We start from the raw sequence: 21,960 nt of genomic DNA on the forward strand, positions 1-21,960 counted from the left end.
GTGAAGTTTTTTACCTGTACATATTTATTCTATTTATTTTATTCTGTTAATATGTTTTCTTTTGTTGTCTGTCTCCCCCTTCTAGACTGTGAGCCCACTGTTGGGTAGGGACCGTCTCTAGATGTTGCCAACTTGTACTTCCCAAGCGCTTAGTACAGTGCTCCGCACACAGCAAGCGCTCAATAAATACGATTGAATGAATAAATGAATGAATGAAGTGACTTGCCCAAAATCCCCCAGCTGACAAGTGGCGGAGCCGGGATTTGAACCCATCACCTCTGGCTCCAAAGCCCAGGCTCTTTCCATATATGTTGCCAACTTGTACTTCCCAAGCACTTAGTACAGTGCTCTGCACACAGTAAGCGCTCAATAAATACTATTGATTGGTGATTGATTGATTTCCACTGAGCCACGCTGCTTTTATTATATTCTTCCAAGCGCTTAGTACTTCACTTCTCTGGGCCTCAGTGACCTCATCTGTAAAACGGGGATGAAGACTGTGAGCCCCAGGTAGGACAAGCTGATCACCTTGTAACCTCCCCGGCGCTTCGAACAGTGCTTTGCACATAGTAAGCGCTTAACAAATGCTGTCATTATTATTATAGTACGGTGCCGTGCACACAGTAGGCGCTCAATAAATACAACTCCCAGGCCTGGGCTCTGCCCATTAGGCTGCTCCTCTTTGGGGTCTGCTCGTCTTCTGCCAGACTCCTCTGTTTGCTTTGCTTTGCTTTTAGACTGTGAGCCCACTGTTGGGTAGGGACTGTCTCTATATGTTGCCAACTTGGACTTCCCAAGCGCTTAGTACAGTGCTCTGCACACAGTAAGCACTCAATAAATACGATTGATTGATTGATTGATTGATGACCGGCACGTTCGGCGGCACTGCCGGCAGAGAACGGGGACTTGGGGCGAGAGGCTGGCAGGGCTGAGGCCCTCTATTTCATCATTATCAACATCATAACTGTGGTAATAATAATAATGCTGGCATTTGTTAAGCGCTTACTACGTGCCCAGCACTGTTCTAAGCGCTGGGGGGGATACAAGGTGATCAGGTTGTCCCCCGTGGGCCTCACGGCCTTCATCCCCATTTTACAGATGAGGGAACTGAGGCTCAGAGAAATTAAGTGGCTTGCCCAAGGTCACACAGCAGACACGTGGCGGAGCTGGGATTAGAACCCATGACCTCTTTACCTGTATATAGACTGTGAGCCCACTGTTGGGTAGGGACTGTCTCTGTATGTTGCCAACTTGTACTTCCCAAGCGCTTAGTACAGTGCTCTGCACACAGTAAGCGCTCAATAAATACGATTGATGATGATGCCATCATTATTATTATCATTATTATGTGTATATATGTTTGTACGTATTTATTGCTGTATTGATTCACAGTCTTCTAGACTGTGAGCCCACTGTTGGGTAGGGACTGTCTCTCTATGTTGCCAACTTGGACTTCCCAGGTGCTTAGTACAGTGCTCTGCACACAGTAAGTGCTCAATAAATGCGATTGATTGATTGATTTTATTAGTACATATTCTATTAATTTTATTTTATTATTTTATTTTATTTTGTTAATGTTTTGTTTTGTCGTCCATCTCCCCCTTCTAGACTGTGAGCCTGCTGTTGGGTAGGGACCGTCTCTATTTGTTGCCAACTTGGACTTCCCAAGCACTTAGTCCAGTGCTCTGCACACAGTAAGCGCTCAATAAATACGATTGAATGAATGAATGAATGAATGAATTACTCCCTACCCCGGGCTCTCTCCACCGAGCCACGCTGCTTCTCGGTGTTTGCCAAGCGCTTACTATGTGCCAAGCACTTTACTACACACCAGGGTGGCCACAAGATAATGACAGGGGTCACCATCTCTGTGCCACCCGGGACTCCCGGGCCGAGGGGGAAAAAAAACCAATGGCCACCGGTGCCCAGCTCTTCCCGGCTGAGAAAGGGGAGTTGGGGCTAGAGGATGCATGTCAGGGCCCTCTATTTCATCATCATCAAAATCGTAATTGTGGTATTTGCCAAGCGCTTACTATGTGCCAAGCACTTTACTACGCACCACGGTGGCCACAAGATAACAACAGGGGCCACCAGCTCTGTGCCACCCGGGACTCCTGGGCCGAGGGAGAAAAAACCAATGGCCACCCGTGCCCAGCTCCTCCCGGCTGAGAAGAGGGGAGTTGGGGCTAGAGGATGCGGGCCAGGGCCCTCTATTTCATCATCATTGACGTCGTAATTGTGGTATTTGCCAAGCGCTTACTATGTGCCAAGCACTTTACTACACACTACGGTGGCCACAAGATAACGACGGGGGCCACCGGCTCTGTGCCACCCGGGGGGTGGGGGGGGGAAACTAATGGCCACCCGTGCCCAGCTCTTCCCGGCTGAGAAAAGGGGAGATGGGGCTAGAGGATGCGGGCCGGAGCCCTCTATTTCATCATCATCAGCGTCGTAATTGTGCTATTTGCCAAGCGCTTACCATGTGCCAAGCACTGTACTACACACCACGGTGGCCACAAGATAACGACAGGGGCCACCAGCTCTGTGCCACCCGGGACTCCCGGGCCGAGGGGGAAGGACCCAATGGCCACCCGACTTCTGGATTGACCCCAGCCGAACCCCCGTCCAAGGAAGCCCTTTCCTGTTTCCCCATCTGTTTTTCCAGAAATCTCTGGAAGATGAGGAGGGCAAGGCTAGTCCTTCCCAGGATTTCAGAGAGGTGGGAAAACTGGTGCCACTTTCCCCTCTCTCCCCATCCCTGCCACCTCTAACACCCGGGAGGGATCTCGGCTTTCGGCTCACCCCGGGCCCGGCCTCTAATCCCCCCGGCCCACCGAGGTTATTTTCCTCGATCGGCACCGAGGCCGCTAATCCCCCAAAAAGATTAGACTCCGCGGGGCAAGAAATTTGCCGATTCCTGCACGTTCCCTGCCAGGGTGTTGGCGGGACGCCAGGAGGGGAACACGTCCCGGTCGTGACTAAGACCTCGTGGGGCCCAAAGGGAAGATTTTCCACTTCCTCCCGGCCGGAATCCAGACAGAGGGAATCAATCAATCAATCAGTCGTATTTATTGAGCGCTTACTGTGTGCAGAGCACTGGACTAAGCGCTTGGGAAGTACAAGTCGGCAACAACAGAGGGAAGGGCCAGCGGACGGGGGAACTGACCCACACAGGGTGTTTCGGGGGAGGCGGCGGCGGGGGGCTGGGGGAGATGACCCTCCCGCTCTCTTAAGGAGCCCTTTGAGAGAAGAAGTGCGGCCTAGTGAAAAGGGACCGGACTGAGAGTCGGGATGTGGGTTCATTCATTCAATCATATTTATCGAGCGCTTACTGTGTGCAGAGCAATCAATCAATCAATCGTATTTATTGAGCACTTACTGTGTGCAGAGCACTGGACTAAGCGCTTGGGAAGTACAAGTCGGCAACACATAGAGACTGTCCCTACCCAACAGCGGGCTCACAGTCTAGAAGGGGGAGACAGGGAACAAAACCAAACATACTAACAAAATAAAATAGATATGTACAAGTAAGATAAATAAGTAAATAGAGTAATAAATATGTACAAACATATATACATATATACAAGTGCTGTGGGGAAGGGAAGGAGGTGAGATGGGGGGATAGAGAGGGGGACGAGGGGGAGAGGAAGGAGGGGGCTGAGTGTGGGAAGGCCTCCTGGAGGAGGTGAGCTCTCAGTAGGGCCTTGAAGGGAGGAAGAGAGCGAGCTTGGCGGATGGGCAGAGGGAGAGCACTGTACTGAGTGCTTAGACTGTACAGTTCAGCAACAAATAGAGACCATCCCTACCCAACAACGGGTTCCCGGCTCCGCCACTTGCCCGCTGGGTGACCTTGGGCGAGTCACTTCACTTCTAGACCGTGAGCCCACTGTTGGGTAGGGACTGTCTCTATATGTTGCCAACTTGGACTTCCCAAGCGCTTAGTACAGTGCTCTGCACACAGTAAGCGCTCAATAAATATGATTGATTCTGTGAAGAAGCAGCGTGGCTCAGTGGGAAGAGCCCGGGCTTGGGAGTCAGAGGTCAGGGGTTCGCATCCTGGCTCTTCCACTTGCCCGCTGGGTGACCTTGGGCGAATCACTTCACTTCCGTGAAGAAGCAGTGTGGCACGTGTCAGCGTGTCACTCGCCCAAAGTGACGCAGCTGACAACTGGCGGAGCAGGGATTTGAACCCATGACCTCTGACTCCAAAGCCCGGGCTCTTTCCACTGAGCCACGCGGCTTCTCAGCGCAGGGCGCTTAACGAATGCCATCATCAGCGACTTCCCTTAAATAGTCGAAGTAGGGGGGAGGACAGGTACTGAGCGCCCGTTTTGCCAGTGAGGGACCGGAGAACCGGAGAAGTGAAGCGACTTGCCGGCGATTCTTCTTCTTCGAGGGCGACCCAGGAGACGGCGAGGGCAGCGAGGAGCCAGGGGTCAGAGGACTTCTCCTCCCCTTTCTTCATCATCATCATCAATCGTATTTATTGAGCGCTTACTATGTGCAGAGCACTGTACTAAGCGCTTGGGAAGTACAAATTGGCAATATATAGAGACAGTCCCTACCCAACAGTGGGCTCACAGTCTAAAAGCTTTCTTCAGTGGAAAGAGCCCGGGCTTTGGAGTCAGAGGTCATGGGTTCAAACCCCGGCTCCGCCAATTGTTAGCTGGGTGACTTTGGGCAAGTCACTTCACTTCTCTGGGCCTCAGTTCCCTCATCTGTAAAATGGGGGTGAAGACTGTGAGCCCCGCCAGGGGATAACGTGATCACCTTATAACCTCCCCAGCGCTTAGGACAGTGGTTTGTACATAGTAAGCGCTTAATAAATGCCATTATTATTATTATTATGGGGTGCTGGATGCTGGCTCGCTGAGGGCCCCCGGGCCAGGCCTCAGTCTCCCCATCTGGGAAGTGGGAGCACTGGCTTGGGGCGCACCTCTCCCGGGGGGCCGGGGGAGGCGGGGGTAGAGGGCGGGACCCCTGCTGGAGTCATAACTGCCGACTTGGACTTCCCAAGCGCTTAGTCCAGTGCTCTGCGCACAGGAAGCGCTCAATAAATACAATCGAATGAATGAAAGGGTCTCCCCAAAGAGGTCAGTCTGGTTCCGGAAGGCCGGCAACGTGTCCGGTGGCGAAATTGGCCATCGGCTCACGGTTGGTTGGAGGGTTATTTCAGGTCTGGATTTCATCTTGTAGACTGTGAGCCCGCTGTTGGGTAGGGACCGTCTTTATATGTTGCCAACTTGGACTTCCCAAGCGCTTAGTACAGTGCTGTGCACACAGTAAGCGCTCAATAAATACGACTGAATGAATGCCTGGAGCTGCCTCCTCCTTCACTGGCCTCTTCTCCCCCTTCTAGACTGTGAGCCCGCTGTTGGGTAGGGACCATCTCCATATGTTGCCAATTTGTATCTTCCCAAGCGCTTAGTCCAGTGCTCTGCACACAGTAAGCGCTCAATAAATACGATTGATGATGATGAATAAATACGATTGATTGATTTATTGATCTCTGGAGCGGTTTGAGAGACGCCAGAGAGGGGGTGATGGTGGTAGTCCTGGAGCTCTTCCTCTTTCCGGAGAGGCCTTCCTTCTTGGAATGAAAGGCTCCTTTGATCCTTCGTGGGTGTGGAGGAGGAGGACTGAACTTTTTACAATTAGTAGGTATTTATAGAGCTCCTATTGTATGCAGAGCAGGCTCTCCTAAAGCCAGTAGAGTTTGATCTCCAGGAATTCCCAGCTGGCTGGGACAGGGAAAATTAATTAAGGATGGGGGGGGAGGAATAAGTTCTCAAGGGCTCAGGGAGTGCTGAAGTAGCAGTGTGTGGTGGGGGGGAGATGAGAGGTCAATATGTTTTGTTTTGGAATATGTTTTGTTTTGGAATATGTTTGGTTGTCTGTCTCCCCCTTCTAGGCTGTGAGCCAGCTGTTGGGTAGGGACCGTCTCTAGATGTTGCCGACTTGGACTTCCCAAGCGCTTAGTCCAGTGCTCTGCACACAGGAAGCGCTCAATAAGTACGATTGAATGAATGTATACATGTTTGTACGAATTTATTACTCTATTTTATTTGGACATATTTATTCTATTTATTTTATTTTGTTAATGTGTTTTGTTCTCCGTCTCCCCCTTCTAGGCTGTGAGCCCGCTGTTGGGTAGGGACCGCCTCTATATGTTGCCAACTTGGACTTCCCAAGCGCTTAGTCCAGTGCTGTGCACACAGTAAGCGCTCAATAAATATGATCGAATCCGGGAAGGCTTCCTGGTGGAGGTGGGGTTGCCCCAAGGGCTCTGAATCAATCAATCAATCGTATTGAATCAATCAATCAAATCAGCGCTTTGAACAGTGCTTTGCACATAGTAAGCGCTTAATAAATGCCATCATTATTATTATTATTATTAGCCCTCATTTTCCAGATGAGGTAACTGAGGCCCAGAGAACTGAAGGGACCGGCCCAAAGTCCCACAGCTGACAATTGCTTAGTGCAGTGCTCTGCACACAGTAAAGCGCTCAATAAATATGATTGATTGATTGATTTTTCTGGGGTGGGGCTTGACCAGGTTGTAGTCTGAGTAAGCGCTTAATAAATGCCATCATTATTATTATTAGCCCTCATTTTCCAGATGAGGTAACTGAGGCCCAGAGAAGTGAAGGGACCGGTCCAAAGTCCCACAGCTGACAATTGGCGGAGCCGGGATTTGAACCCGTGACCTCTGCTTCCAAAGCCCCTACCCTTTCCACTGAGCCACGCTGCTTCATATGTATTCACATGCTGAAACGTAGAACACAGTTATCCATAAAAAGTGTCCGTAGGTATGCTAGTTTTGATTCTCATTATTAGGGAGGCTCTTTGGCACTTACTACGTGCCAAGCCCTGTGCTAAGGACACTGTTTATCCATAAAATGTGTCCGTAGGTAGGTATGCTAGTTTTGATTCTCACTATTAGGGTGGCTCTTCGGCACTTACTACGTGCCAAGCCCTGTGCTAAGGACACCATTATCCATAAAAGGTGTCCATAGATATGCTAGTTTTGCTTCTCATTATTAGGGAGGCTCTTTGGCACTTACTACATGCCAAGCCCTGTGCTAAGGACACCGTTATCCATAAAATGTGTCTGTAGGTATGCTAGTTTTGATTCTCATTATTCGGGTGGCTCTTTGGCACTTACTACGTGCCAAGCCCTGTGCTAAGGACACCGTTATCCATAAAATGTGTCCGTAATTATGCTAGTTTTGATTCTCATTATTAGGGTGGCTCTTCGGCACTTACTAGGTGCCAAGCCCTGTGCTAAGGACACCGTTATCCATAAAATGTGTCCGTAGGTATGCTAGTTTTGATTCTCATTATTAGGGTGGCTCTTTGGCACTTACTAGGTGCCAAGCCCTGTGCTAAGGACACCGTTATCCATAAAATGTGTCCGTAGGTGTGCTAGTTTTGATTCTCATTATTCGGGTGGCTCTTTGGCTCTTACTACGTGCCGAGCCCTGTGCTAAGGACACCGTTATCCATAAAATATGTCTGTAGGTATGCTAGTTTTGATTCTCATTATTAGGGTGGCTCTTCGGCACTTACTATGTGCCAAGGCCTGTTCTAAGGACACCGTTTGTCCATAAAATGTGTCCGTAGGTATGCTAGTTTTGATTCTCATTATTAGGGTGGCTCTTCGCCACTTACTACGGGCCAAGCCCTGTGCTAAGGACACTGTTTATCCATAAAACGTGTCCATAGGTATGCTAGTTTTGATTCTCATTAGTCGGGTGGCTCTTTGGCTCTTACTACGTGCCGAGCCCTGTGCTACGGACACCGTTATCCATAAAACGTGTCCGTAGTTATGCTAGTTTTGATTTTCACTATTAGGGTGGCTCTTTGGCACTTACTACATGCCAAGCCCTGTGCTAAGGACACCATTATCCATAAAATGTGTCCGTAGGTATGTTAGTTTTGATTCTCATTATTAGGGAGGCTCTTCGGCACTTACTACGGGCCAAGCCCTGTGCTGAGGACACCGTTATCCATAAAATGTGTCCATAGGTATGCTAGTTTTGATTCTCATTATTAGGGTGGCTCTTTGGCACTTACTACGTGCCAAACCCTGTGCTAAGGACACCGTTATCCATAAAATGTGTCTGTAGGTATGCTAGTTTTGATTTTCACTATTAGGGTGGCTCTTTGGCACTTACTACATGCCAAGCCCTGTGCTAAGGACACCATTATCCATAAAATGTGTCCGTAGATATGTTAGTTTTGATTCTCATTATTAGGGAGGCTCTTCGGCACTTACTACGGGCCAAGCCCTGTGCTGAGGACACCGTTATCCATAAAATGTGTCCGTAGGTATGCTAGTTTTGATTCTCATTATTAGGGTGGCTCTTTGGCACTTACTACGTGCCAAACCCTGTGCTAAGGACACCGTTATCCATAAAATGTGTCTGTAGGTATGCTAGTTTTGATTCTCATTATTAGGGTAGCTCTTTGGCACTTACTACGTGCCAAGCCCTGTGCTAAGGTCTGGGGTAGCTCAGGTCAGACAGATGGGGAAAGTGAAGGCCCAGAGAGGGGAGGTGACTTGCCCGTGGTCACCCAGCAGTACGGGGGGTGGGTGGGGAGGGTGTCTTTTCTAGACTGTGAGCCCACTGTTGGGTAGGGACCGTCTCTATAGGTTGCCAACTTGTACTTCCCAAGCGCTTAGTGCAGTGCTCTGCACACAGTAAAGCGCTCAATAAATACGATTGATTGATTGATTGATTTTTCTGGGGTGGGGCTTGACCAGGTTGTAGTCTGAGGGTGTGGACAGCCCTTTCAACATAGACAGGGAAGGGGGAGCAAAGGTTAGCACACAGGGGCTCTTTTTGTGTGTGTGTGTGTGTGTGTGTGTGTGTGTGTGTGTGTGTGTGTGTGTGTGTGTGTGTGTGTGTCCCCGTCTGTTGGGCTGGGGGTAGGGGGTAGGGGGGTGGCAGTGCCAGGATCCTTATCAGGCTCAGGCCGGTCGGGGGCGGCTGGCAGCGGCTGGCATCGGTCCACAGTGGCCGCGGTGGCAGAGAGAAGGAAAGGAGTGTAACGGGGTGGGAGTCGGTGGGCAATTCCCAGCAACCTCGAACTTCCTGGAACCCAGAGGGAGGGAGACCCCGGAAGACCAGGCCGGACGGGACCGGATCGCCCATGCCCGCCCATCCTCGGCTGGACCCGGTCGTTGGTGGGTGCCAGGGGCAGCCGTCCGGCCCCCAAAGCAGCTGGCTTCAACCCCACTGGTGTGTTTGGTGGGAGAGGGGAGGTTTCCAGCTCTCATTGTGGGGGGGTGAGGCGGTGTGCATGCTTGGGAGGGGGTGGGTTTCTAGCCCCACCCCAGAAGAGACACCCTCCCCATCCCCCGTACTGCTGGGTGACCACGGGCAAGTCACCTCCCCTCTCTGGGCCTTCACTTGCCCCATCTGTCTGACCTGACTGTCTAAAGTTAAGTGGCTTGCCCAAGGTCACCCAGCTGACAAGTGGCGCAGCCGGGATTCGAACCCACCACTTCTGACTCCCAAGCTCGTGCTCTTTCCACTGAGCCACGCTGATGGGCATGCCGGGTGGTTTACATGGGCATGTATGGGTTTGGCAGGGAGAGGAGAGAGGGGGGTGCATTCCAGGTCGGATTGGGGGGGTGGGAGAGGGTGTGTGTGTGTGTGTTTCCAGCTCTGATCAATCAATCGTATTTATTGAGCGCCTACTGTGTGCAGAGCACTGTACTAAGCGCTTGGGAAGTACAAGTTGGCAACATATAGGGACAGTCCCTACCCAACAGTGGGCTCACAGTCTAAAAGGGGGAGATGGAGAACAAAACCAAACATACTAACAAAATAAAATAAATAGAATAGATATGTACAGGTAAAATAAATAAATCAATAAATAGAGTAATAAATATGTACAAACATATACAGGTGCTGTGGGGAAGGGAAGGAGGTAAGATGGGGGGATGGAGAGGGGGACGAGGGGGAGAGGAAGGAAGGGGCTCAGTCTGGGGAGGCCTCCTGGAGGAGGTGATGGGGGAGTCGTGTGTATTTGTGTGTGATGGTTGGGGTGTGTTTCCAGCTCTGATGGGGGTGTCAATGTGTGTATTTGTGTGTGATGGTTGGGGGGGACGGGGGCGTAGGCGGGAGGGGTTCCAGATTCGGTTTATGTTAGGCGGGGGGTGGTGAGGGGGATGCTTTCCAGCTCCAGTTGATATTTGTATATGGATAATAATAATAATAATAATAATAATAATAATAATGTTGGCATTTGTTAAGCACTTACTATGTGCAAAGCATTGTTCTAAGCGCTGGGGGGGGGGAGATACAAGGTGATCAGGTTGTCCCACTTGGAGCTCCCAGTCTTCATCCCCATTTTCCAGATGAGGTCACTGGGGCCCAGAGAAGTTTAAGTGGCTTGCCCAAGGTCACCCAGCTGACAAGTGGCACAGCCGGGATTTGAACCCGCCACCTCTGACTCCCAAGCTTCGCGCTCTTTCCACTGAGCCACACTGATGTGCACGCATGGTGGTTTACGTGTGCGTGTGTGTGTTTGGCGGGGGGGGGGGGGGGGGCATTCCAGGGGGGTGGGAGGGTGGGTGTGAGTGTGTGCGTGCGCACACGCATCGCTTAGAACAGTGCTTTGCACATAGTAAGCGCTTAATACATGGCATCATCATTATCATTAATAATTATTATTAATAGTAATTATTAATTAATAACAATGGCATTTATTAAGCGCTTACTATGTGCAAAGCACTGTTCTAAGCGCTGAGCACTGTTCTGAGCGCTTATTATTATTACTCCGTCAGAGCTGGAAACACAGACACATACACACACACATACAGACACACAACACGTGCCTGTTCATGCTCACATGTGCGGGGGCCAAATTCCCCACATTCCCAGCCTATCACCCAGTGGTATTTATTGATTGCTTACCTTGCGCAGAGCTCTGTAGTGAGTGCTTGGGAAAGGGCAGTGCGGCCCAGTGGGTAGACGTGATCCCTGCCAATAAGGAGCTTCCATTCCAGAGGGGGCTGACCCCCTCTAGACTGTGAGCCCACTGTTGGGTAGGGACCGTCTCTAGATGTTGCCAGCTTGTCATCATCATCAATCGTATTTATTGAGCGCTTACTGTGTGCAGAGCACTGTAATAAGCGCTTGGGAAGTACAAGTTGGCAACATATAGAGACAGTCCCTACCCAACAGTGGGCTCACAGTCTAAAAGGGGGAGACAGAACAAAACCAAACATACTAGCTTGTACTTCCCAAGCGCTTAGTACAGTGCTCTGCACACAGTAAGCGCTCAATAAATACGATTGATTGATTGATTGATTGACCCCGGCCCCCCTCCGGGGCAGTTCAGCCCCCTTTTTCCCGGACTGAGCCCCCTTTTTCCTCTCCTCCTCCCCATTCCCCCCGCCTTACTTCCTTCCCCTCCCCACAGCACCCGTATAGATGTTTGTACAGATTTACCATTCTATTTATTTTACTTGTCCACATTTACTATTCTATTTATTTTGTTAATGATGTGCATCTAGCTTTATCTGTATTTATTCTGATGACTTGACCCCTGTCCCCATGTTTTGTGGTCCGTCTCCCCCCTCTAGACTGTGAGCCCACTGTTGGGTAGGGACCGTCTCTATATGTTGCCAGCTTGTACTTCCCAAGCGCTTAGTACAGTGCTCTGCACACAGTAAGCACTCAATAAGTACGATTGATTGATTGATTAATTGATTGACCCCAGCCCCCCTCCAGGGCAGTACAGCCCCCTTTTTCCCGGACTGAGCCCCCTTTTTCCTCTCCTCCTCCCCATTCCCCCCGCCTTACTTCCTTCCCCTCCCCACAGCACCCATATATATGTTTGTACAGATTTACCATTCTATTTATTTTACTTGTCCACATTTACTATTCTATTTATTTTGTTAATGATGTGCCTCTAGCTTTATCTCTATTTATTCTGATGACTTGACCCCTGTCCCCATGTTTTGTGGCCCATCTCCCCCCTCTAGACTGTGAGCCCACTGTTGGGTAGGGACCGTCTCTATATGTTGCCAGCTTGTACTTCCCAAGCGCTTAGTACAGTGCTCTGCACACAGTAAGCACTCAATAAATACGATTGATTGATTGATTGATTGATTGACCCCGGCCCCCCTCCGGGGCAGTTCAGCCCCCTTTTTCCCAGACTGAGCCCCCTCTTCCCTCTCCTCCCCATCCCCCCCAACCCTACCTCCTTCCCCTCCCCACAGCACCCGTATATATGTTTGTACAGATTTACCATTCTATTTATTTTACTTGTCCACATTTACTATTCGATTTATTTTGTTAATGATGTGCCTCTAGCTTTATCTCTATTTATTCTGATGACTTGACCCCTGTCCCCATGTTTTGTGGCCCGTCTCCCCCCTCTAGACTGTGAGCCCACTGTTGGGTAGGGACCGTCTCTATATGTTGCCAGCTTGTACTTCCCAAGCGCTTAGTACAGTGCTCTGCACACAGTAAGCGCTCAATAAATACAATTGATTGATTGATTGACCCCGGCCCCCCTCCGGGGCAGTTCAGCCCCCTTTTTCCCAGACCGAGCCCCCTTTTTCCTCTCCCCCTCCCCAGACAAGTGGCGGAGCCAGGATTAGATTCCAGGTCCCTCTGATTCCCAGGCCCGGGCTCTATCCACCAGGCTACACTGCTTCTCACAGGGTCACACGGCAGCCCCGTGGCGGAGCCGGGATCAGAACCCGATTCTGCTCCCGCCTTCGGTCCCTAGCAGCGTGGCTCAGTGGCAAGAGCCCGGGCTTTGGAGTCAGAGGTCATGGGTTCAAATCCCGGCTCCGCCAACTGTCAGCTGGGTGACTTTGGGCAAGTCACTTCTCTGGGCCTCAGTTCCCTCATCTGAAAAATGGGGATTAAAATCTGTGAGCCCCCTGTGGGACAACCTGATCAATCAATCAATCGTATTTATTGAGCGCTTACTATGTGCAGAGCACTGTACTAAGCGCTTGGGAAGTGCAAATTGGCAACATATAGAGACAGTCCCTACCCAACAGTGGGCTCACAGTCTAAAAGGGGGAGACAGAGAACAAAACCGAACATACTAACAAAATAAAATAAATAGGATAGATATGTACAAGTAGAATAAATAAATAAATAGAGTAATAAATATGTACAAACATATATACATATATACAGGTGCTGTGGGGAAGGGAAGGAGGTAAGATGGGGGGGATGGAGAGGGGGAACCTGATCACCTTATAACCTCTCCAGCGCTTAGAACAGTGCTTTGCACATAGTAAGCGCTTAACAAATACCATTATTGTTATTATTATTATTCCGGGAATCCGTCCGGGACCGTCGATCCCAGTCCTACAGGCGGAGGGCATTATCCTAGTTAACCTCCTGTCCCTTCTCCTTTCTGCTCTGCCTAGAATCCTATTCCACTAAGGATCCCGACTGCCAACCACCCACCATGGCACCAGGGACGGAGCGGCAGCCCCCGGACGGTAAGTGGGGGCCCAGCCCTCCGCCGGAGTCATTTTAAACCAGCTTGCATTCATTCATTCAGTCGTATTTATTGAGCGCTTACTCATCATCATCATCAATCGTATTTATTGAGCGCTTACTGTGTGCAGAGCACTGGACTAAGCGCTTGGGAAGTCCAAGTTGGCAACATATAGAGACAGTCCCTACCCAACAGCGGGCTCACGGTCTAAAAGGGGGAGACAGAGAACAAAACCAAACATACTAACAAAATAAAATAAATAGAATAGATAGAAGTAAATAGAATCAATCAATCGTATTTATTGAGCGCTTACTGTGTGCAGAGCACTGGACTAAGCGCTTGGGAAGTCCAAGTTGGCAACATATAGAGACAGTCCCTACCCAAAAGCGGGCTCACAGTCTAAAAGGGGGAGACAGAGAACAAAACCAAACATACTAACAAAATAAAATAAATAGAATAAATGGAAATAAATAGAATCAATCAATCGTATTTATTGAGCGCTTACTGTGTGCAGAGCACTGGACTAAGCGCTTGCAAATAGCGCGGAGGTCTTACCGGCCTGTTGTCATCCTTGGAGGTAATAATAATAATAATAATGGTGGCATTTATTAAGCGCTTACTCTGTGCCGAGCCCTGTTCTAAACGCTGGGGAGGTTCCAAGGTGATTAGGTTGTCCCACGGAGGGCTCAGTTCTCATCCCCATTTTACAGATGAGGTCACTGAGGCAGAGAGAAGTGAAGTGACTTGCCCAGAGTCACCCAGCTGACAGTTGACGGAGCCGGGATTTGAACCCGTGGCCTCCGACTCCAAAGCCTGGGCTCTTTCCACCGAGCCACGCAGCTTGACACTAGGTTGGGGACAGAGGGCAGTGAAGCCTCAGAGAAGCAGCGTGGCTCAGTGGAAAAGAGCCCGGGCTTTGGAGTCAAAGGTCATGGGTTCAAATCCCGGCTCCGCCAATTGTCAGCTGTGTGACTTCGGGCAAGTCACTTCACTTCTCTGGGCCTCAGTTCCCTCATCTGTAAAATGGGGATGAAGACTGTGAGCCCCCCGCGGGACAATCTGATTACCTTGTAACCTCCCCAGTGCTTAGAACAGTGCTTTGCACATAGTAAGCGCTTAATAAATGCCATTATTATTATTATTATTATTATGCCCCACTCGAAATGATGTCATTCGTGGTCACAAGACCCCTGACTTCCCCCTTCCAACCGGGTTCCTCATGTATTGCCTTTATTTACTCCTCTTTTTTTATGGTTGAGAAGCAGCGTGGCTCAGCGGGAAAAAGAGCCCAGGCTTTGGAGTCAGAGGTCGTGGGTTCAAATCCTGGCTCCGCCAATTGTCAGCTGGGTGACTTTGGGCAAGTCACTTCACTTCTCTGGGCCTCAGTGACCTCATCTGGAAAACGGGGATGAAGACTGGGAGCCCCCCGTGGGACAACCTGATCACTCTGTAACCTCCCCAGCGCTTAGAACAGTGCTTTGCGCATAGTAAGCGCTTAATCAGTGCCATTATTATTATTTTTACGGTACTTGTTAAGCGTTTATTACGTGCCAGGTATTGTTCTAAGTGCCGGGGTAGATACAGGCTGAATCGGGTTGGACGCAGGTGCCCTTCAGGTGTCATCATCATCATCAATCGTATTTATTGAGCGCTAACTGTGTGCAGAGCACTGTACTAAGCGCTTGGGAGGTACAAGTTGGCAACATCTAGAGACAGTCCCTACCCAACAGTGGGCTCACAGTCTAAAAGGGGGAGACAGAGAACAAAACCAAACATACTGACAAAATAAAATAAATAGAATAGATATGTACAAGTAAATGTACCGGGAGGCGAGCGGGCTGGCCGCTATGGGCACCCGACGCATCCCTCAACCTGTGCCGAAATGCCACCTCCACTCGTGAGGGCTCTGAGATCTTTCTCTCCCCACAGCCACCGGCCGGCTTTCTCTATATGTTGCCAACTTGTCCTTCCCAAGCGCTTAGTACAGTGCTCTGCACACAGTAAGCGCTCAATAAATACGATTGATTGATTGGCCAGGAGTTGACCACTTAGCCGGGAATCCCTGACTGGCATTGTCTGAGGGTGGGCATGCGGGGAGGCAAGGAATGCCACAGGCCGGATGCCAGTTAGAACCCTCCCACCCCGCCAAAATAGCCACACCAGCATTCCCTGGATTTTGGATTCCGGGAGCGGGGCGGAGTGTCAGATCCCAGGGCGGTGAGTCCTGGCACGGGCCGCTAGCCCACGTGCTGGACAGGTTTCCACGACTCTCCCTCGACCCCCTCTGATCTCCCCCACTGGACATTCAGTACAGTGCTCCGCATCCAGCAGGCACTCAGTACAGTGCCCCGGCCTCAGCTTCCTTTCCCCCTCGTCCCCCTCTCCATCCCCCCCATCTTACCTCCTTCCCTTCCCCACAGCACCTGTATATATGTATATATGTTTGTACATATTTATTACTCTATTTTACTTGTCCATATCTATCCTATTTATTTTATTTTGTTAGTATGTTTGGTTTTGTTCTCTGTCTCCCCCTTTTAGACTGTGAGCCCACTGTTGGGTAGGGACTGTCTCTAGATGTTGCCAATTTGTACTTCCCAAGCGCTTAGTACAGTGCTCTGCACATAGTAAGCGCTCAGTAAATGCGATTGATGATGATGATGATGATCCGTGACCTATTGACGGGACCCAGAAATCCCCGTACGGATGTCAGGCCGTGTGTCTCTGAAGCCGGGGTGACGTTGTAGGACTTAAGAGAAGCAGCGTGGCACAGTGGAAAGAGCCCGGGCTTTGGAGTCAGAGGTCATGGGTTCGAACCCCGGCTCCGCCAATTGTCAGCTGGGTGACTTTGGGCAAGTCACTTCACTTCTCTGGGCCTCAGTGACCTCATCTGTAATATGGGGATTAAGACTGTGAGCCCCCCGTGGGACAACCTGATCACTTGTAACCTCCCCAGCGCTTAGAACAGTGCTTTGCACAGAGTAAGCACTTAATTGAGAAGCAGCACGGCTCAGTGGAAAGAGCCCGGGCTTTGGAGTCAGAGGTCGTGGGTTCGAACCCCGGCTCCGCCACTTGTCAGCTGGGTGGCTTTGGGCGAGTCACTTTATTTCTCTGTGTCTCGGTGACCTCGTCTGTAAAATGGGGATGAAGACTGTGAGCCCCCCGTGGGACAACCTGATCACCTTGTAACCTCCCCAGCGCTTTGAACAGTGCTTTGCACGTAGTAAGCGCTTAATAAATGCCGTCATTAGTATTATTATCATCATCATTCCCTGCCTGGGAGCGATGGAGACCCCATCCGGGGGTCAGGGGTCGGGGGACGACACCTCTCCACCCCAGTCTTGGTTTTCAGGGGGCCGGTTCCCCTCACCGGGCTATTTAGGCCCTGAGGTTTATCGGCCTAAAGCTTGAGAGTGGAGGAGTCCAGGGCCTGGAGCTTAAGAGACACCCCTCCCCCTATTCTTGGGGCAGAGAGGAGGCCGGGAGCCAATCACCGGGCCCCACTGGGGCCTGTGACCTGCCCCTTCTCCTGCCCCGGCCCAGCTGGAAGTCAGGTGTCCCGGGGAGGGGCCCATCCCGGTGGGATCCCTGCTTCCTGGGGGCTGAGGTCCACTCCTTGGACCCTGATACTTCCCGGAAGGCTGCCGATGGGGGGCAAGGGACGACTCTGAGCGAGTCGATGGCATTTGTCGAGCCTGGGCTGGGTGCCGAGCGCTGTGCTAAGCGCTGGGGAGAGGGCAGTGCGATCGAGTTGGTAGGCCCTCCCCCCGGGGGGGTGTGCTCACACTTCACCCACCCCCTCCACACGGCCTCTGCCCCATCTCCCCCCACAAACCGCGGGGCGACGCCGGGGCCGGAGGGAGGCCACAGCCCAAGCTGCCCGGCCGGGGAGCCCCCCCAAACCCGTCCTCTCCGTGTCCCCTCGGGCTGTCGGGAAGATGGATCCGGGGACGCGCGAGATGCGGTCAGTACCCTCTACAGCAGCCCGGCCGCCCCGCACCCCGCCGACCCCCCCGAGGAGCCCTTCGCCACCTATTTCGACGAGAAGATCCCCATTCCCGAGGACCAGGAGGTCAGAGGTCGCAGGGGACGGGAGGAAGGGAAGGGGCCTGGGCGGAGTGGGGGGTCCGGCGCAGGGTGGGCTACCGGTCAACGCTAGATCCCCCGTGGTTGAGCCCGGTTGGGAAGGCCAGAGGATCCCGGCCCGGTTAGTGGGGAGAGGCTGGGCAGCCCCCATCCTGCGGGGAGGAGACCCACGCTGTAGCCTCAGGGGGCTGCCGGTCTGGAGCGGAGGGGATCCAGTGGCCGGAGAAACCCGGGCCTCGCGTGAGCGGGCAAGTCCCGGAGGTGGAGGGGGTCAGACCCCCCGGGGAAACCGGGCGGTGGCTGGAGAGGAAGGGTAACCTGGGAAGGCCGCCTGGAGGAGGCCCGACCTTCCCCTCTCCGGCCCCACAGTCCTCCTGCTTCAGCTTCCGCAAGCTCTGGGCCTTCACGGGCCCCGGCTTCCTCATGAGCATCGCCTACCTCGATCCGGGGAACATCGAGTCCGACCTGCAGTCTGGGGCCGTGGCCGGCTTTAAGGTGAGAGCGGGGGCCCCCCCGGACGCCCCCCGCCCCCAAGCCCCTCCCATCCCAACCCCCCAACTCGACAGGGGCGCGAGCGGTCTTCTCCGTTCTCTAATCAATCAATCAATCAATCGTATTTATTGAGCGCTTACTATGTGCAGAGCACTGTACTAAGCGCTTGGGAAGTACAAATTGGCAACACATAGAGACAGTCCCTACCCAACAGTGGGCTCACAGTCTAAAAGGGGGAGACAGAGAACAGACCCAAACATACCAACAAAATAAAATAAATAGGATAGAAATGTACAAGTAAGATAAATAAATAAATAGAGTAATAAATATGTACAACCATATATACATATATACAGGTGCTGTGGGGAAGGGAAGGAGGTAAGATGGGGGGATGGAGAGGGGGACGAGGGGGAGAGGAAGGAAGGGGCTCAGTGGGGGAAGGCCTCCTGGAGGAGGTGAGCTCTCATCTAATCGGAGATGCCGAGGCCCAGAGAGGTCGTGCGACCCAGCCGGGGCCATCCAGCGGGGAGGAAGGGGGTGGGACCGGCCAGCCGGCGGTGTGCCCCCCGTGACGGGGGGTGGCCCACTGCCCCGCAGCTGCTGTGGATCCTCTTGCTGGCCACCGTCGTGGGCCTCCTGCTGCAGCGCCTCGCGGCCCGGCTGGGAGTGGTCACGGGGTTGCACCTGGCTGAAGTGTGCCACCGCCAGTACCCCAAGGTGAGACCCTGCGCCATCCCCCCTCTCCCCGACCCGCACACTCTGCGTCAGCCCGTTCGCCCACCCCGACCCAGCTGATCATCATCAATCGTATTTATTGAGCGCTTACTATGTGCAGAGCACTGGACTAAGCGCTTGGGAAGTACAAATTGGCAACATCTAGAGACAGTCCCTACCCAACAGTGGGCTCACAGTCTAAAAGGGGGAGACGGAGAACAAAACCAAACATACTAACAAAATAAAATAAATAGAATAGATATGTACAAGTAAAATAAATAAATAAATAGAGTAATAAGTATGTACATCATCATCATCAATCGTTTTTATTGAGCGCTTACTATGTGCAGAGCACTGTACTAAGCACTTGGGAAGTACAAATTGGCAACATATAGAGACAGTCCCTACCCAACAGTGGGCTCACAGTCTAAAAGGGGGAGACAGAGAACAAAACCAAACATACTAACAAAATAAGATAAATAGAATAGATATGTACAAATAAAATAAATAGAGTAAAAAATATGTACAAACATATATACATATATACAGGTGCTGTGGGGAAGGGAAGGAGGTAAGATGGGGGGGATGGAGAGGGGGACGAGGGGGAGAGGAAGGAAGGGGCTCAGTGTGGGAAGGCCTCCTGGAGGAGGTGAGCTCTCAGCAGGGCCTTGAAGGGAGGAAGAGAGCTAGCTTGGCGGATGGGCAGAGGGAGGGCATTCCAGGCCTGGGGGATGACGTGGGCCGGGGATCGATGGCGGGACAGGCAAGAATGAGGTACGGTGAGGAGATTAGCGGCGGAGGAGCGGAGGTTGCGGGCTGGGCAGTAGAAGGAGAGGAGGGAGGTGAGGTAGGAGGGGGCGAGGTGATGGACAGCCTGGAAGCCCAGGGGGAGGAGTTTCTGCCTGATGCGCAGATTGATTGGTAGCCACTGGAGATTTTTGAGGAGGGGAGTAATATGCCCAGAGCGGGCATCCCCGGGGCTGCCCCGAGGGTCCGTGTTGGGAGGGGAGAGGGCCCGACCCGTGACTCTTCAGCACCCGGGTGGGTGGGCAGAGAAAGAGGGCACCCACCCAGTACCCAGGTGTTCCTCATCGCCCCATTCCACGCCACCCCCCGCTCCCTCCTCCTCCGTTCCCAGGTCCCCCGGATCATCCTGTGGCTAATGGTGGAGACGGCCATCATAGGGTCCGACATGCAGGAGGTCATCGGCTCCGCCATCGCTCTGAACCTCCTGTCCGTGGGCCGGTGAGCCGGGGGCCTGTCGGGGTGGGAGGCGCGGAGCCGCCAGGGCCCGGGGGCTTAGAGAAGCAGCATGGCTCAGTGGAAACAGCCCGGGCTTTGGAGTCAGAGGTCCTGGGTTCGAATCCCGGCTCCACCACATCATCATCATCATCATCATCATCATCAATCGTATTTATTGAGCGCTTACTATGTGCAGAGCACTGTACTAAGCGCTTGGGAAGTACAAATTGGCAACATATAGAGACAGTCCCTACCCAACAGTGGGCTCACAGTCTAAAAGGGGGAGACAGAGAACAAAACCGAACATACTAACAAAATAAAATAGAATAGATATGTAGAAATAAATTAAATAAATAGAGTAAAAAAAATATGTACAAACATATATACATGTATACAGGTGCTGTGGGGAAGGGAGGGAGGTAAGATGGGGGGATGGAGAGGGGGACGAGGGGGAGAGAAAGGAAGGGGCTCAGTCTGGGAAGGCCTCCTGGAGGAGGTGAAGGCCTCCTGGAGGAGGTGAATACATGTCTGCTGTGTGACATGGGGCAAGTCACTTCACTTCTCTGGGCCTCAGTTCCCTCACTTGTAAAATGGGGATGATGACTGTGAGCCCCACGCGGGACAACCTGATCGCCTTGTATCCCCCCCGGCGCTTAGAACAGTGCTTTGCACATAGTAAGCGCTTAACAAATGCCATCATTATTATTATTATTATGAGGAGTTTGGGGAGACGGTCCATATTGCCGGGAGGTTGGTAGGTGGGGGCGGAGGGCAGAGTGGCTGAGAGGGTGGGCGCAGATCTCGGAGTTTTGTCCTCCACGGCGCAGGGGTCTCTGGGGTCGTTGGGGTGGGAAGTTGGCGAGGGGAGCCTGTGGGTGGGGGGACTCCCCTTCCCCTCACACATGTTGTGTTCCCTCTCAGGATTCCCCTGTGGGCCGGAGTCCTCATCACCATCGCGGACACGTTCGTCTTCCTCTTCTTGGACAAGTACGGTAAGTGGGGCCTGGGGGTTGGCGGGGCGGGGAGGTTTTTGGGGGGGACACCGGGGCCGCTCAGGCGGAAGGCTGAGTGTCCCGGGCCGGGATTCCCCCCCCAAGGCCTGCGGAAACTGGAGGCGTTTTTCGGCTTCCTCATCACCATCATGGCCGTCACCTTTGGCTACGAGGTAACCTCTCCTTGGGCTCCCCTCCTCTCCCGACTCGGGCCGGTTTTGCATCTGACCCCTCCTGGGTCCTGCCAATCACATGCCCCCGTGGGCCAGCCTGATCACCTTGTAACCTCCCCAGCGCTTAGAACAGTGCTTTGCACACGCAGTAAGCGCTTAACAAATACCATCATTATTATTATTATTATTATTATTATCATTATTACTATTACCTGGGGCAGAGCTTCAGTGCCCCGGTGGTTCCCGGCAGAGGCTGGGGGGAGGGCTTCCTGGGGGTCAGGGCGGGCCCGTGCGTGTGTGTGCGCGCGTGTGTGCGTGTGTGAATGCATGTATGTGCGTGCGTGTGTGTGTCCAGTACGTGACAGTGAGACCGGACCAGAGCCAGGTGCTGAGAGGCCTGTTCGTCCCCAGCTGCCAGGGCTGCAAGACCCGGCAGCTGGAGCAGGCGGTGGGCATCGTCGGGGCCGTCATCATGCCACACAACTTGTACCTGCACTCGGCCCTGGTCAAGGTCAGCGGGGACGGGGCGGCGGAGGGGAGGGAGGGCGGGCAAGGTGGGGCCCCCCGAGGGCCAACCGCCCCCCGATCTCCCTCCACCGTGTCGTCCCCCAGTCGCGCCAGGTGAACCGCGCCGACAAGAAGGAAGTGCGCGAGGCCAACAAATACTTTTTCATCGAGTCCTGCATCGCCCTCTTCGTCTCCTTCATCATCAACGTCTTCGTCGTGTCCGTCTTCGCCGAGGCCTTCTACAACCAGACCAACCAGCAAGTGGTGAG

The 21,960-nt window shown here is 52.4% G+C and overlaps 1 protein-coding gene across 2 annotated transcripts in view; it reads left to right on the forward strand.

Annotated features, from left to right (window-relative positions):
- SLC11A2 (solute carrier family 11 member 2) overlaps nt 1-21,960 on the forward strand; it is a 57,443-nt gene that overhangs the window by 11,696 nt on the left and 23,787 nt on the right. The window contains exons 1-10 of one of the 2 annotated variants that reach the window (XM_038752238.1): nt 9,068-9,190; nt 13,412-13,486; nt 17,424-17,557; nt 17,941-18,066; nt 18,661-18,780; nt 19,916-20,022; nt 20,941-21,011; nt 21,117-21,184; nt 21,540-21,695; nt 21,797-21,955. In XM_038752238.1, coding sequence (XP_038608166.1) covers nt 9,157-9,190; nt 13,412-13,486; nt 17,424-17,557; nt 17,941-18,066; nt 18,661-18,780; nt 19,916-20,022; nt 20,941-21,011; nt 21,117-21,184; nt 21,540-21,695; nt 21,797-21,955 — 1,050 coding nt within the window. In that variant the 5' untranslated portion in view covers nt 9,068-9,156. Of the gene's footprint in view, nt 1-9,067; nt 9,191-13,411; nt 13,487-17,423; nt 17,558-17,940; nt 18,067-18,660; nt 18,781-19,915; nt 20,023-20,940; nt 21,012-21,116; nt 21,185-21,539; nt 21,696-21,796; nt 21,956-21,960 lie in introns of those variants that run through there. The other variant, XM_038752237.1, reaches the window with a different exon arrangement.

Source organism: Tachyglossus aculeatus, chromosome 10 (assembly GCF_015852505.1).
Source record: "Tachyglossus aculeatus isolate mTacAcu1 chromosome 10, mTacAcu1.pri, whole genome shotgun sequence".
Lineage (NCBI taxonomy): Eukaryota > Metazoa > Chordata > Mammalia > Monotremata > Tachyglossidae > Tachyglossus > Tachyglossus aculeatus.